The following is a 15,240-nucleotide window of genomic DNA, read 5'->3' as shown; positions in this document are numbered from 1 at the left end:
TATGGCTGAATTAAGTGTATAGCACTGGAATGATTTTAAAAATTCCTGTTTCTGTGAAGTAATAGAACTTCCTAAAGTTCCAAATTGCTTGTGCTGCCACTGTAGCGGAAGCAGCTTAACGCTTCCTGTAAGCTTTCCCCAAATCGTTCCCCAGGCTGCATACTGCTCCCATCCATGTGTCTCTAATGGCCATCAGTAGCAGTTTTGATTCGACTTTTCCACAAAGGTGTGGGACAAGTAGGACAGGAGACCTCCAAGACTGGCAAATCTCTTAACTCAGGAATGGAGATTGGAGGACATTAACCAGTTTAGTCATACACTGTAGGCTTTTATTGCTAAAAGAAAGTTTATATGGGGTTTATCTTGGCATTCCTTATAGTCCTTGGGGAAGTAATACTAAAAGGTAATCTTTCATGGGTAGAGGTATATAGGAGACTTGTTGGATTTCCTGAATAACTGTTGGTATACTATGTATAAATACTTCAGTAGCCAGTATGCATTATACATACTTTCTCTCCAAGGTAACTTTCTCATTTTTTATGAATTCATGAAGGGAAGAAATGTAAAATTAGAAAGTCACGTTCTGAAGGGTGATCTCTTCGTTGTAGTTTAATTTGTAGCTTTCCTTTAGTAGGTACTAATTTGTCTTCACTTTCTGTTTTCCCTGAACTGTTTCCATCAGTGCTTCCTACAGCCAAAGCAGAATAGGTGAACCTGGTATCAGACAAGAAACTGCAGCATTTTTCCTGTTGTCTTTTTGTAATCTTTAAAGTGTGAGCTCCTTGTTGAGAGAGTTTAAATAAGGGTTTTAGTATGGGAACTCAAGTTTAATCAATGACCTCTAGTCCCTTGGAACCAAGGTGTTCCTTGGGCTGCATCAGATGAAATCATTAGTCTTTCTAAGCTGTAGAGGACCTGGCTTTTTTAAATACAGGAATTCTGATGACTTGGTCTTTCTCCTTCAGGTGCCATATGAAACACTGAATAAACGGTTTCGAGCTGCACAGAAGAACATTGATCGAGAGACTAGCCACGTTACCATGGTGGTGGCAGAGCTGGAGAAGACGCTGAGCAGTTGTCCTGCTGTGGACTCAGTTGTCAGTCTCCTGGATGGAGTCGTTGAAAAACTCAGTGTTCTGAAACGCAAGGTGAGTGCTGTTCTACCTTCATTGCAATGGTTTTTGCTTGGAGTTTCTTGTCAAGATAACAGACATTACTGTCTCTTTAAAGGCCTTGGAATGCACAGTGAAACCTTGCTTCACTGTGCTTAAGAAACATGATTTGGTGGTCCTTGTCTAAGTATAGCAAACTTCCATCGAGAGGTAAAATTAATATATATTTGCAGTCCTCAAAAGGACTTCCTTTACTAACAGAAAATAAATAGTAGCAAAATTAATCGATTTATTATCAGTACCTGCTTGTCTAATGCAAAGGTTTGTGCAATTAATTGATCACTGGAACAGCAAAACAGGTAGAAGATGAAGCTGAAAAATGTGAAACCCCCCCCAGTGCAGGGAGAGTTGTATGCAGTGTTGAGACTTCTCTGCAGAATAAAGGGCAAGTTATCCTGGATTGTTACTTAAAAAATTTTTATAAGCACTCAACCTGAAATTTGAAAGATTCCTAGGGAATATTAAGAGCCTTTTAAACAAACTTTGGCAGGATAACCTGCTTCTAGCTGTTAAGCTTGAACAAAATACAACCATCCTTTCATGCCTTTACCACATCTTTCTTAGAAAAAAATGTATGTGTTCTCAGAAGAAGTATAAGCCATCCTTATTTTGGATGGGAATATTACTCATCCCTAGAGTCATCAGAACACTTACTTGAAACAAGTCTTGCAGAAAAATGAAAATAGCTCTGTCGCCTGACTTGAGAGCAGTGCTTCTCCAAAAATAAATAGATGAAACATAGTGGCAGAGTCATTTCATTAAAACTTAAATGAAATAACCAACAGATATAAATCATGAGACAGTGCTGTGTGAAGCATCAAAATACCTTGGAGGTTTGCAACATGAAAATAATGCTGTCATGTGTGTTGATTTGGGGTTTTCTGCTTGAACAAGTTAGCAAGGTGTTGAAAAGCTGTTCTGCAAAAGACTTCATAAATTAATTGCTCTTTTCATACTCGAATTGTGAGACTTAAAGAGGTCTTAAAGGATATGTTTTCTTCACTTCTCCATTACTTACAGAAAAATAGGAGCTATTTCTGAAAGAGGTATTGGCTGTTGTTTGTAGATGTGTAGTAATGATGTGGAAGAGTAAAAGTTATTTACTTGTTAAAGCTTTGCTGATTGTGGGGGTGTGTCTGAAGGCATTGCTGAATGTTTTGGGTGCAAGGCTCCATTTTAGTTTAATTGCTCACTTGTTTTTGACTGCCTGAAAGACTCTGGGGAATCTTATAGCTGCTCAGAAAGAACAAAAGGCAAAAAAAAAATTGTTTAACAGTAAAAGCCCTCTGAAACACAACGGTCTTGTTTCTGCTCCAAACCCTCAACTCCCAACTGTCTTCTCTATAATCTCTGCCCCGAGCAAAATGGTTGTTTTCTTTAGAGCCTTTGGACCCATGTGTGATCTGTTTCCTCCTGTGTTTACACAAGGATCTCATGAACTGCTGAGATGACCATAATAGAATTAAATGGTTCCTTTATTTAACACCTTACTCACTCTTGAAAGAGAGCTTTTAAATACAGCAGGTTTCTTGGGTTCTGAAAATGATGCTGGGGAAACCTAGGCCTTTGTGTTTTCCCTTTTGTATCCTGTTTAATATGCTTGTTCCCCCAAGTTCTGTTAATGTCCAGCAGGGCAAGTCCAGATAGACTTGCTTCAGAGGGTTTTGAAAAGGATCTGTAGCCTTTCTGAATGTAGTAGAAGGATCAAAAACCCAGCAAGAGCTGTATAGGTCCAGATACAAAGCCATATAAGAAGAGCCCTTTGGAAGAAGAAAGGGTCTAAACTTTGTGCCTGCCTTGAGTTGTATTCAGAGTATTTCTCAAGGTTGCCTTCACATCTGGTAATACTGTAGACATCTAAGAAGTGAAAATGTGTTCTGTCTTGAGTAAGTGTTTGCTTGCTGAATAGGAAGAGACACAGTTTATAACTCAAATAAAATACTTGTCATCAAACTGTATGTTACAAAGTAAAGTCAGCAGCAGAAGTAACTCAGACTTCAGTAGTAAAAATAACTCATGCTACAGATGTTTATATGAATGTTAAGAGACTCTTGTATAGTGGTTAGTGTTTTAGATACTTGAATTTGGTATCAAGGTCCAGATCGGAGTCAGGCTTAAGGCGGGTGGGGGGGATAAGCTTGGTGAGCTTTCCTTGCAAGTTTTCTCTCATTTCACTTTGCTCTTCATACTGATCCTTCCAGAAGTATGTCTATAGGCAGGCATGGTAAATACAATTAGAACCAGCCTGTGCTTCCAGAGCTGGAATTGTACCATATATGATACTATCGTTTGAGTTCTGGAAAGGTAGCTGCATCAGCATGGAGTGCAGAGTGGGCTGCCAAAAGCCTGCCAGGTTCTGCCTGTGCCTCCCAGTTGCCAGAGCTGTGCAGTCATTCAAACACAAGCCAGAAAGTTTAAAGCCACCACAAGGCAGCCTAACTTGCGATTGCATCACTAGTGTTACATTGCAGATGGGAAAGTTACTAACCATCCTCTGCTGGTTTGCCTTCATCCTAGCAGGCACTTAAAGGTACTGCCAGCTTTCTGGAGTTCTGTAGCCTGACATAGCCCAGAGTTGTACTGAGTCAGCCAGCTTAGAATGATGACTTGAAGGAAAGCAACTATGAGCTGAGTGTTTTGGTTTTAATTTTTAAAAAAAATACTGCGGCAATCCCTTGGAGGAGTGGTGTGTGTTTTTTGCTGGGTATGTCAATATGTTGGTTTAAAATCATCAATCTAGTTATTCTGGACAAATGTGTTTTCCTGAGTAAAGCTCCTGAAGGGATGCATGTTCCCACAGTAGCAGAGTTATATAAAATAGTGCCAGTTAAACAAAACTGATGATTTTGAAAAACTGCTTTTAGATCCTTCAATTACAGGTGCCAAGAGGCCAACCATTTGTATAATTACCATTATTGCATGAGTGATTAAAATGGCTCCAGTGTATTAAAAGTAATGTGGGTTTACTCTGCATCACTCCTCAGTAGAAGTAATCCAGCAGGACAGCTGCTGGAGGAAGAAGCCGTGCATAGGTTAGAGATGAAAATTTTTCTTTTCATTTGGTTGGATCAGATGACTGCAAACCTTCACAAAGCTCTTTGCAGGCTATTACAGCAGTTGCTGCCATAGTTGATACGCTTCTGGTTTTGGATGAACTGCAAATTAAGCAGAAAAATGTATATATTCATAATGTCAAATATATCAAAACTTACTTCTGTGCAAGAATATCTCAGAACTGGACCAGCCATGCAGAAACTTATGCAGTGCCATAGGAAATATTTCTAAAAAAAAGAAACTACTGGGAGTAGCTGTATAACGTATAAAGAAAGGTTACAATCAATTACTGTTTTTTGCTTTGAAAGGAGATTGAAAATGTGTAGCTCTTACTGTTAGCTTTTACTTTTTAGGCTGTTGAGTCAATCCAGGCTGAAGATGAAAGTGCAAAGCTCTGCAAACGCAGGATTGAACATCTGAAGGAGCACAGCAGTGACCAGCCAGCTCCTGCCAACATGTGGAAGAAGAAACGTATGGATCGTATGATGGTGGAACATCTCCTACGCTGTGGCTACTACAACACAGCTGTAAAACTAGCCAGACAAAGTGGGATTGAGGTGAGTGGCAGTGTGGACTAACAAAACAGTAGTAAAGAAGTCATTGAAAAATGAGAACAAGCTGCTTTAGCCTTGTAGCAGTTATTTTTATGTATTGGTGTTCCTTCCTTGCTAATATTTATCTGTTAATCTTTTTAGGCTTGAGTTTTGTCTCCTTACTCGGCGTAAATTGTGTTTTAATGAATTAAATAAGTAAAATTGAAGTCATAATTATTAGTCACAAATTAAATGCTTTTAGATAAACACCTTTCTCTATTAAAGCTCAGATTAATTCTCAAATGTCATACAAAATTTCTTGATAGAAGCCTTTAGGCTGCTGATTAAGCAGGTGGTGGAGCTTCCCATCTGTCTAGACCCACTCAGCTGATACGTGTAGGTGACCAGGCTGAACAGAACAGCATTTGCTGATTGCAGGAACGACTGTTCTATTGTATCATTCCACTGTTTGATGCCCTGAGAAGACTGGCTTTTACTTGGGAAAAGAAATTTTGATACAGTTTGGGTTTTTTAGTTGCCATTATATCTTGCATGATCCTGAGAACGTTTTGCTGGTTTGCTTGTTTCACCGTTTTGTGATTTTTGATTTCCTTTTCACTGGTTAGCTAGTTGGTTTTGCTTGGGCTCACAGTGGGTTATGAAGTGTTTGGAGTTTGTGTGCTTTGGTGTAGGTTCTTTATGCAGACCAATGAATCCTGGTTGGGGTCCTCTGACAGTCACGAGAACATTAAAACTGATTTTTTTTAAGAATTTGCTGTTTGTCTAGAGAAATCATGTTTTGCAGATTTTAGGTAGTCTCTGCTATTTGATCCTCAGTGATCCTTGAATCTTCTTTTGATATTCCTGATTCCAGAAGGCATGCAACTCTTACAGTCAAAATCTTACTTTTATAAAGATGCTGAAAATTGAGTTCCCTTACATGACTTATGTACTTTGCCTTTCTTAGGTGGAGTAGTTGAATACATCTCTCTCATTTTGATGGGGAAGAAGATATTTTTGTTACTGATGTCAAATTAGAGCATATGTACTAGTTCTTTGTCGTGTAACAGGGACCTATTTATCATGTGTGTCTTATTCCTTGGCTGCTTTACTGGTCTAATCCTGTTCAGCCAGCAGCAATTTCAGTAAATTCAGTAAATGCCAAATAGGAAATAGCATGTAGAGACTGAATAGAAATGAGAGGGGAAATGGGTTACAAAGTATTAATAGGAAATAGTCTTGAAAATAGCAGCTGAAGAGGCTGTTGTGCCTCACTAGAGACACAGCCCATGCACGTGAGGCAAAAATACCCAAGGCAATTACGCTGGGATAACTGCAGCTTGACTGCTCAGCAGCTCTCCCACTTCTGGTAGATGTTTCCCTCTGTTTTGAGCAGGAGCTCATCTTTGCTGAATCATCATGTTACTGTACCTACTAGGTCTGCTGGAAAAGCACTGTGGAAATATTTTCACTTTCATAGCAAGCTCTATTATGCCTGATTAAATAATGCTCAGCTTTGGTTTGGACGTGAGTGTGGAAGTCTGTCATGACATACTGCAAGACCCTGTGGTAAAAGCATCATACTTAAAGCTCTTCATTCTGTTTATTGAATAGAAAATTTTGTGCTAAAAAGGAAGTTTTAAAGACGATTATTTACCTTCTGCCTGCAAGCCTAACTCTTACAATTTGCATAACATCAGAGTAACTCGAATAACACAGAACATAGTTGCATATTGAATGCACTGAGGCCATTTTTCTTCTAGTTTGCTCAAATTAGGCATTTTAGTCAGCATTACAGTTTGTTTTGGCTTAATGAAGATAAGGCTTCCCTCAGTTTCTTTGCTTTGCACTTGTTCTTTCTTACTGTATGGCTATCCTCTTTGTGAATAGCTTTTACAGTGTATGATACTGGGACTTGTTTGTTACACAGAATTTGTGGTTTTGCTGGTTTAATAAGACAGCAGCTTTGTTTATTTTTGTTCCTTTCTTCCTAAAGGATGTGAACATTGAAGTGTTCTCTAATGTAACTTTGCTGTAGAGATTACGAAATACCATGTTATTCTCTCATCCCAAGTAATCTTTGTTTACTGTGGTCTCACCTGGCATTTTGATTAATATCCCCACCTCCAGTCTTGTCTTGATTTTGTTACCACAGGGTAGACATTATACCCTAAGTAAGAACCTGAGAAAAGGTGCTGTTATTGTTCAGCTTGTCCAGCAGCCAGAGGTGAGGCTGGTGGACAAATGAGGCATGGCCCAGCAATGTACTCTTGTGGCAAAGACAATTCAACAGCACTCTGGGGTGCACTGGGATAAACAGCAGCAGCAGAAGGGAGGTGCTCCAGCCTCTACTCAACACACTGGTTAGACCCATCTGGAGTGCTGTACCCAGTTCTGGGCTCCCCAGCAGACACAAGGACTGTGGAGTCGCCCTGTACTTGGAGATGCTCAAAACTAGACTAGAATGGGAAAGATCCCAGGTAATCTGTTAGAGGTGACCCTGCTGTAAGCAGGGAGATGACAAAGTTTCAAAGATCCAAAACTCAACCATTCTGTGACATTGTTCCTCTGACTGTGGGAAAAATGGCCGAGGTACCCTTTGCTGCTCTTCTGAAGGAAGCAGCTCTTTCCAGTTCAATTGTAGCTTGGGGATCCCAGGTTAAACACTTTCCTGTAGCTGTTAGACCAGTCTTGGGAGCAAGTCTCAGCTTGCCTGATTTAAGTTTCTTGTGTGGCTCCTGAAAATGAGGAGACCTCAGAGCTGCCAAGGTGCTTCATGGGTAAAGCAGATCAGAAGGGATTCTGCTTCGGTGACCAAAGGGAAACCATTAAATCATTCCTATGCTTGAGCAAACTGTCTGCTGTACTACTGGCAAAGATTGACTGTGTGTCATAGTGCCCAATGCTAATAGTTTTTGATGGTCCGTGACAAATTTTAGGCTATTTCCTAAATTAACTGCCTCCATAGGAATGATAAGCTATGAAATCTTGTAATCAAAGATAGGTGCTTGAAAACCATGGTTATAAACTAGGAAGCAAACAGAATGGAAAGCAATGCTGAATGTGAAAAATTGCAGGGAAATTTTAAATATCAAAGTTATGAACTAGCTCAAGTAAGGAATAACTTTGGGCATAAGACATTTATGCTGTATAAAGTTAAGGCAATATAAGAAATAAATTCCAGACATTAAATATTTGTTTTATGTCTTTAAAGAAAAATAATGGTGCTTGGGAAAGTAAACCAGAATGTGAATAAGATTGAAAGAAAAGCTGACAGTCAAAGACAGAAATGTTTGTGCCAAAGTAAATACGGGTTAGAGGGGATTCTATTGTGGACATTATTCTTGATGTCTTCTGCCTCCATAATGATGTGAAAAACAGTTTGGGTTGAAGATACAAATTAGATGTTAAGGGCTTTTTTGTTGCATATGAATAAAACTCATCAGTATAGGCTTATTAGAATAAATAGAATCAAAATAAGGTCATTATTACAAACTTGTAATGCCATACCAATATAAAAATGCCTGTTTTCATCTGCAGATTCCTATTTTCAGCTAGCTGGCGAGGTTGTTTGTTAACTTCAACTTTGTTATTTTGTGTTCTGCTACACTGCTATCTCATTTTTGTGTCATTAATTGATATGCAAATCTAGTTTAGGAAGAGTGGTGTTCCAGTTGGAAGCTGGTTTCTGTTTGTAGACAAATTTTATAATTAGGCTACATATGTGGTGCTTAGTCTACTGTTTCTGGAGCTGGTGGGGTTTAAAATTTTATGTTTTTCCAGCCCTTTCCTTAATAGGCTGGGAAGAAAAAATAAACACGTAAAGTGTCCTTACATTCTTTGCTTAATTATGTATAGCTGTAGTGATTTTTGCCTGTAGGATTGAAAACAAAGCCATATTCTGAAGCTTCCAGTTTCCCTTATCATATGCTGTAAATCCTCTTTCCATCTTTGCTTAATTTATTTTAGTAAAAGAATGTGTCTCCTTGCCTTAATGCTCATACTGTACAAAAGCTGTACAAGTGGCAATATTTTTTCTGTGAAGAATAGCATAAATTCAACCTAATTTTTAGTGTGTAGGGTCAGGAAGCAAATTATTTAAAAAACTATAACTCACTAAGGAACAGAAGAGCTACTGCACCCCTGGGCAGGGCGGGCAGTGACACTGTAATGTGGGCAGTTAATTGCTTGAGTTTAAAAAACTCTTAAATAGCTTAAAACTTGTTTATTTGGCCTTAAATCAGGGATTATCTATATCAATTAAGATTCTGCCAATTAATGTTCTCAGATCAATAATTAAGTATGTGCATCATCCTTCAAAGATAGTTAACTAGCCCTCTGCATTCATACCACAGTGTGCTTTTTGCTTTTTTTGAGAATTGTGGGGGTAAAAACCAAGTATTCCATTGACTTCAGAAGTTTTGACTAGACATATGGCCATTGTCAACACTGATCAGTGTTAGAAGGGCTTCTTGACACTTCAAGTATTGACAATTGACCCAGTCCCAAAAAGATAACAGTTTTCTTGAAGTGAGAGTTCAGGTCTCCAGTTATTGTCAGTAGTCTCCTTCCTGAGCAGAACTACGTCTCTGGTAATGGTTTTTCACTGGAGAATATCAAAACAGGGTAGATACTGAAAAGACATTCTAAAAATATTTAATTGTCTTTAAAAGTAGTAAATACATTTATTTAAAAAAAATTAATTTTGTTTAAATAAGGAACAGTAATCGCTGGAAAAACAGCTTATCTTCCGATCTTCTCTCCCTCCCATTTTGTCCAGTTAGTCTTTTTTACTGCATCATTGCAGCTTCAGTTTTTGTAAAACTGTTTTTGGAGGGATTAGCCTAACTAGAAAAGATACCTGCAACAAATTCAAGTGTGTTCCACTCTCTTAATTTTGTTACAGAAAGCTGTGAAATCTTATTTGATGTCCTGTGGTATAAGAGAAACTTGTATCTTAAAATTAAGCTTCATGGCTTTTGACCAAGTATCTGATCTCTTTCTTATTATATATCAGTGTTCCTTTTTTCAACCCCAAAGTTAAATGTTCTTTCCTTGCTTTATGAAAGTGTTCCTCAGCACTGTGATGTGGATCCTTCAGCTGACACCTCAGTAGCATACTGCTGAAGGATTTCTGTCTGCTATGGGACAAAATCTTCCTGAAGCTGCTATTTTCGAAGTAATCCATTCCCTGAATAACTGTTTCTATTTGATGATTCTCTCAGAAAATGGGAGATGGAAAATAACCTGCATATCTGAGCATCACAAAAAGGAGCAGTATTAAGTCTTAACTCAAAAAGTTAAAGCTGAATAAACACATCTTTTAACAATAATACAAATGTACCTTTAGAAATCTTCCTTGTTAAGATGCATAGTCCAAGAATGGCTTATAGGCAAACACATATGTATTAAAGTAATTAATCAAAACACATTTATAGTCAAAACAATTCAATTTCAAATAGGTAAATAATATTCATCATAGTGCTTAAATGTATTATTTACTTCACTGTCATCCAGAACATAGCCAAGCTGACTTTCCAGATGCAGGCTGAATGGTAAAAGGTGTCTTTTGCCAGGAGCTGTTTGTGTCCTTCTCCTTTGACTTGCTGTTCCCACACTGGAGATGTTACAGGAAAACTATGTATGAAGGAGCTCCTAAATTGGCATAACTGATTGAAAGGTGCCAGGATTTTAGGTTGTGGTGCTTGGAGATACCCTGCAGTACCAGGCTATAGAGAGCTGCTCAGAAACTCCTTCAAATGTGTTTTGGCTGTACCTAGCGTAGGCATGACAACTTTGAATAGATTGGTATAATGAATGTCTGGGTGTGTTCATCTGAATTTCAAAGTGCTGCAATTCCTGCACAGCCTTACATCTGCAGTTTGTCTCAAGCATCTTGAGGAATTAGAATTATGTAAATGTGAAATAGTCAAGATCGAAGCAGAATAACAAACTTCCTCATTACAAATCATTTGACACTTCAAAAGCCAACAACATGAATTGTGCTGTGATGTTGAACATCTTGTGTTTTTCAGTCCATTTAGACAAAGTGGGTTACCTGTAGTGTATCATAACTGAGCTAATTTATTACAAAATACTTAGTCTGGAAGGCAGGTGAAGCAAGAAAAATTATTGAATTGAAATTTTATCTAAATGGGGAATGGTGTTATCACCTGGAAATTACCCAGCAGTAGAAGTTATGCCTCTTCTTACTGTCCTTTCTTCCTGCCAGACATTCCTTCAAAGTGTAAATCTTACTTCACATTTAACACTTGGTCCTACTACTACATTAGATGATAGCATAATATTTTGTCAGAGAATGTGTGTAGCTGCTAAGACAGACTGATCCTGCACGGACAAAAGCTGCAGGGCTTGTGTGCCACTGGCAAAGGTTTGGGTGCTTTTCCTCTGCTAGAAGAGGCTATGACAGAAAATGAGGCACTTTTTTTCTACCCAATGATGCATCTTAAGCTCTTTGTCACACTACTGTAGTGTAGTTATTTATTACTGTACTTAGCATAGTATAATATGCTGATGGGTAAAGGTGTAGCCATTTGCTGAGCTACAAAAATTGCTGATGCAGGAGCAGAGGATGCATTGGGGAAACGGATTGCTAATAACCAACCTCAGTGCTTCAACTCTGAGTCTCTTCCAAGCAGCTTATGTCCTTGAGTGAAAGGAAGTGGATGAAACACTTAGCTTGGCTGTGGAGCAGCCAGTGCCAGAATATATATAGTTATGGTGACCGCACTTTCAGAAAGCTTTTGGAAAAACTGAAGGGAAAAGATGACTGAAAATGTTATGGGTGGGTGCTTTTGGTAGGTGTGAGAGCAGAGGTCAAATACCAAGGAGTTTTGTAATATAGATAGATAAATTGAAGTTGGACATAAGTTTAGAACATGAATTCATCACTAGAACTAATTAACAAAAGCACTAGTATCCTCTAATGTTACATAAAGACCATGCTCCTCTGACAGAATTAAGTGTAAGATACTGTGATCCTTCAAAAATAACCAGGCAGAACTAAAAGGTCTGTGCTATGCTGAGGGTATGGAAGATGCTCTCATGTGAAAGCTCGACTGTACATGATGGGTACTGTGTTTACTTTGTAGACAAAAACATTCTGGCTCTTCTGTTGATGAACTTGTGGTTTGGCTGTCTGTTTTTGCATTTTTCCCCAATAACTGGCTCTGCAGCTGGCTTTGAGTAATTCTTGCAGTTACTCTGTTTAGTTTCTCTCTAATCCTGTTAATGTGTGTAGCATTATAACACTTAATAGTAGCTTAATGAACTTCAGACAATATTATTTTATGAGCAGAGAGTAAGGAGGCCCCTTACTGTTAATTTGTGCCCCACTTTAACTGGTCTTCAGTAATTGTGGTGTTGTTGTATTGTCACCACCTATGCCATTATTTTCTTAATTTGTGTCTCCCTTAATGTCAGTGCAGTTCATACATACCCAGTGTTGACTTTAAAGAAACTGTTACTCCAGCAGCCTTTTATTCCTGCCCTTGTACAGGGGCAGAGGAATTGGATTTGGGTCCCAATTCCTGTTACTGCCATCAAAACCACCTGCATTGTCCCCCTCTTCACCTGCACCTCTTTTTTCCTTCCTGCACATGTTTTCAAGTGGGCAGTGTGACTGTGGTGTTTTCCAAGCTTCCTGCTCCTGCCAAGTGACACCTCTTTCACTGTTTCCCCACTCTGGGAATACACTGACCTCTCCTTTCCCAGCTGCTCCTGCGGTCTTACCTTGTAGCCCCTTGTGTTTGCCTTCTCCCTGAATTGTGTAACAATGATCACAGCCTGAGATGATGCCTGGATTTGCTGCATGTTCATCACAGGGGAAATTTTAACAAATGAATATATTAATATAGAAGACTAAATTGACCTCTTTGTTTGTAACTGTTCATTACTGCATTTCTATTTCACTTCCATAGAACTAAATTATACTGAAGGTTGCGTTGCAAGTGGAGAGTATGTGAGTAGTCATTAAAAGCTTAACACAGCTTTTTCTGAAGTTGTTGTTTGAGTGATCTAAGTGTTTATTGTGTTTCATATACAAATAGTTTACCATGCTGCTGAATGCTGAAGTGCATCAGCAAAGGCTTCTTTATGAGGGGAGTGCTCTTATGCATGTAATGTGTATAGATAGATAGCTAGTCAGTCTTATTAAAGCTGTTATTGGTACATACTCTTGGCAACGAGCCACTGATAGCTTGAGGCATACTGGCCTATTTTCAATTTCATATTGATACTAGTAAGCAATTAAAAATAAACAATTTGCATTTTAGAAAAAAATACATAAACATCATCTTATGATATTACGAACTGCTTATTTTGTACAACAAATAGCTTGTTTTATGAGAGATGCTTTTTTTCCACTGAGGAAACTTTCTTTTCTGCAAAATACTGCCTTTTCTCACTGAATCAAATCTTTCATTTTATCTTGTTTAAGCTTAACATTTCTTTTTTGATGAATTTGATGAATTAATCTTGTTTTGAGAATAGCTTATGGGAGATTTGAAAATATTAAGCACTGGGTGTTCTAGTATTCTTTTCTGGTTGTTTTTGAGCCCTGTTAAAGATTCACATTTCTGATGTAAAATATTCTGGGGATTATATAATACATAAATGTTCATATGAATTATAAGGGATTTTATCACACATTCTTTCTGATAGCTTTCCAGACTTGTGACTGGAGAGCTCATAAAGTAAAAGCACTTCAGTTCATGTGTATAGTGGAGACCAGTGGAGAGGAATGACTTGACCTGACTGCTCCAAATTTTAAAATGTTACATAAAAATCCTCATATGAACACTACATGAATTCCTGTAGGTATTTTGCTACTTCAGGAAGAATGTTTTTGTTCTAAGTCATTTTGACATACGATCTAATACAAAATTGCTAATTTTGTTGCATCTGATGCTGAAAATTCTGAGCGGTTTTTTTTGGTGAATTTAGAGTCACACATGTAGATCTCAGTTCTTTTCCAGTTCACTGCTGAATTCTTTTAATTGTGCACAATCTAAAGTTACAGCTTTTGTTTCACTTTAAATTGAGTTTAAATTTGAATTTTGATATATATTTGCCAGTTTGGTTCACAACTTTACACTAGACATAGTTGTGTTTAGTTTTAAATTCATGCGAAGCTTATATATCTGCCAGTTAAATCAAGTTACCTTACTGCCTTTATACATACATTCTCATTATTTCACAGCTGTTATTCTCCACAGCCTTCACTGTATTTTTGTGAATCACTTCTTTTCTGTAACACAACCACATAAATTCATTACGTTTTGGGCCCATTTTCATTGTTCTCTTAGTTTTGGTGTTTCAGACTAGTGTTCATTTTTGCTGCAGTCTTTCCCTCCAGTGGGGGCAGGTACTGGAGTCTCCTGAAAACAAGACACTGCTAAGGAGAGCACCCTGGCAAGGAGTGAGCTGCCCTGAATGTTCAGCCCATCAGCTCCTGCTCACGCTCACCAGAGTCCAGAAGCTGTTCAGAGGAGGGGATGTGCAGAAACATGCTTGGGATGTTCTTACTAAGAACCCATCTCAGCAAATGGGATCCAGCTTTTATGTTGGCCAGGAGTATGTATCTAGTAATCATCATCATAAAGGCATCCTTATTCTTCATAGTATTTTATACCTTATAATTGGAGTTCTGTGCAGAATCAGAGGGTTGCTAACCTCCCTCCCTGGAGGCACTTGCAGCTTAAAAAGAAGCAGTGATATTTTAAAAGCTATATATATGTAAATCAGGCAGAGCACAGGGTGATGGATAGCTGTATTCTTGTTTAAATAAGTATCTCTGCTTTCACTAAAGTGACTTCAGCCTTCATGTGCAGTTTTCTCTAATAATAAATGTCTTTCTCTGGAGTTTTCACTGTGGTAATGGAATAAAATAGTTTTTTCATGATAAAGTTCACCTAGTGTTGAGATAGTTGCCCTTCTAAAATCTGGTTAGTGACTGTTGTATAGAAGGGAAAGTTTTGTCTGCTTTAGTCCAATACCAGTTGTTTAAAGCAGAAATTATAAAATCCAGGTGGCACTCCCTGGTTTGTACTGAGCTCCCCTCTTGAGTGTCTGGATAATTATTGCTAATACTTAATGGACCAAGTTCTCCTCCTTGAGACATTTGAGACTATTTTTCAGTACAGTTGTAGAATTAAATGAAAGTTTCATGTAAATCAGTCTTCCTGCCCAACCTCAGGTATTGTGTATTTGTAATCAAGTGATTTAGGCAAAGTTATATAGAGGAGGCTGGAAAGTCTGTGCTGAGAGTTATGGTTTGATCCCAGTACTGAAATAATCTGTGTGCGGGGTAGGGTTCTCCTAAGCTCTGCAATACTGGCAGGAAAGTATTGCAACCCCTGTTCCAGTGTGAAAGCTGAGAGTGTGAAATGGAGACACTAGTGTTGTAAAGAGGGTAATTAAAGAGCTCAGAATTCCTTTTTAGTTTATATACAAGTCAGAGA

General features: G+C 38.2%; 1 protein-coding gene across 4 annotated transcripts in view; it reads left to right on the top strand.

Moving 5' to 3' along the window:
* The window catches only part of MAEA (macrophage erythroblast attacher, E3 ubiquitin ligase), a 48,388-nt gene that overhangs the window by 16,738 nt on the left and 16,410 nt on the right, over positions 1-15,240 (top strand). For all 4 annotated transcript variants that reach the window (XM_015624933.3, XM_015624931.3, XM_015624935.2 and 1 more), the window contains 2 exons: positions 966-1,148; positions 4,580-4,783. In XM_015624933.3, the coding sequence (XP_015480419.1) occupies positions 966-1,148; positions 4,580-4,783 (387 nt within the window). The remainder of the gene's footprint in view (positions 1-965; positions 1,149-4,579; positions 4,784-15,240) is intronic.

This window comes from Parus major, chromosome 4, assembly GCF_001522545.3.
Source record: "Parus major isolate Abel chromosome 4, Parus_major1.1, whole genome shotgun sequence".
Classification (NCBI taxonomy): domain Eukaryota; kingdom Metazoa; phylum Chordata; class Aves; order Passeriformes; family Paridae; genus Parus; species Parus major.
The sequence above is the reverse complement of the archived record's forward strand: the minus strand, read 5'-3'. Positions and strand labels throughout refer to the sequence as shown.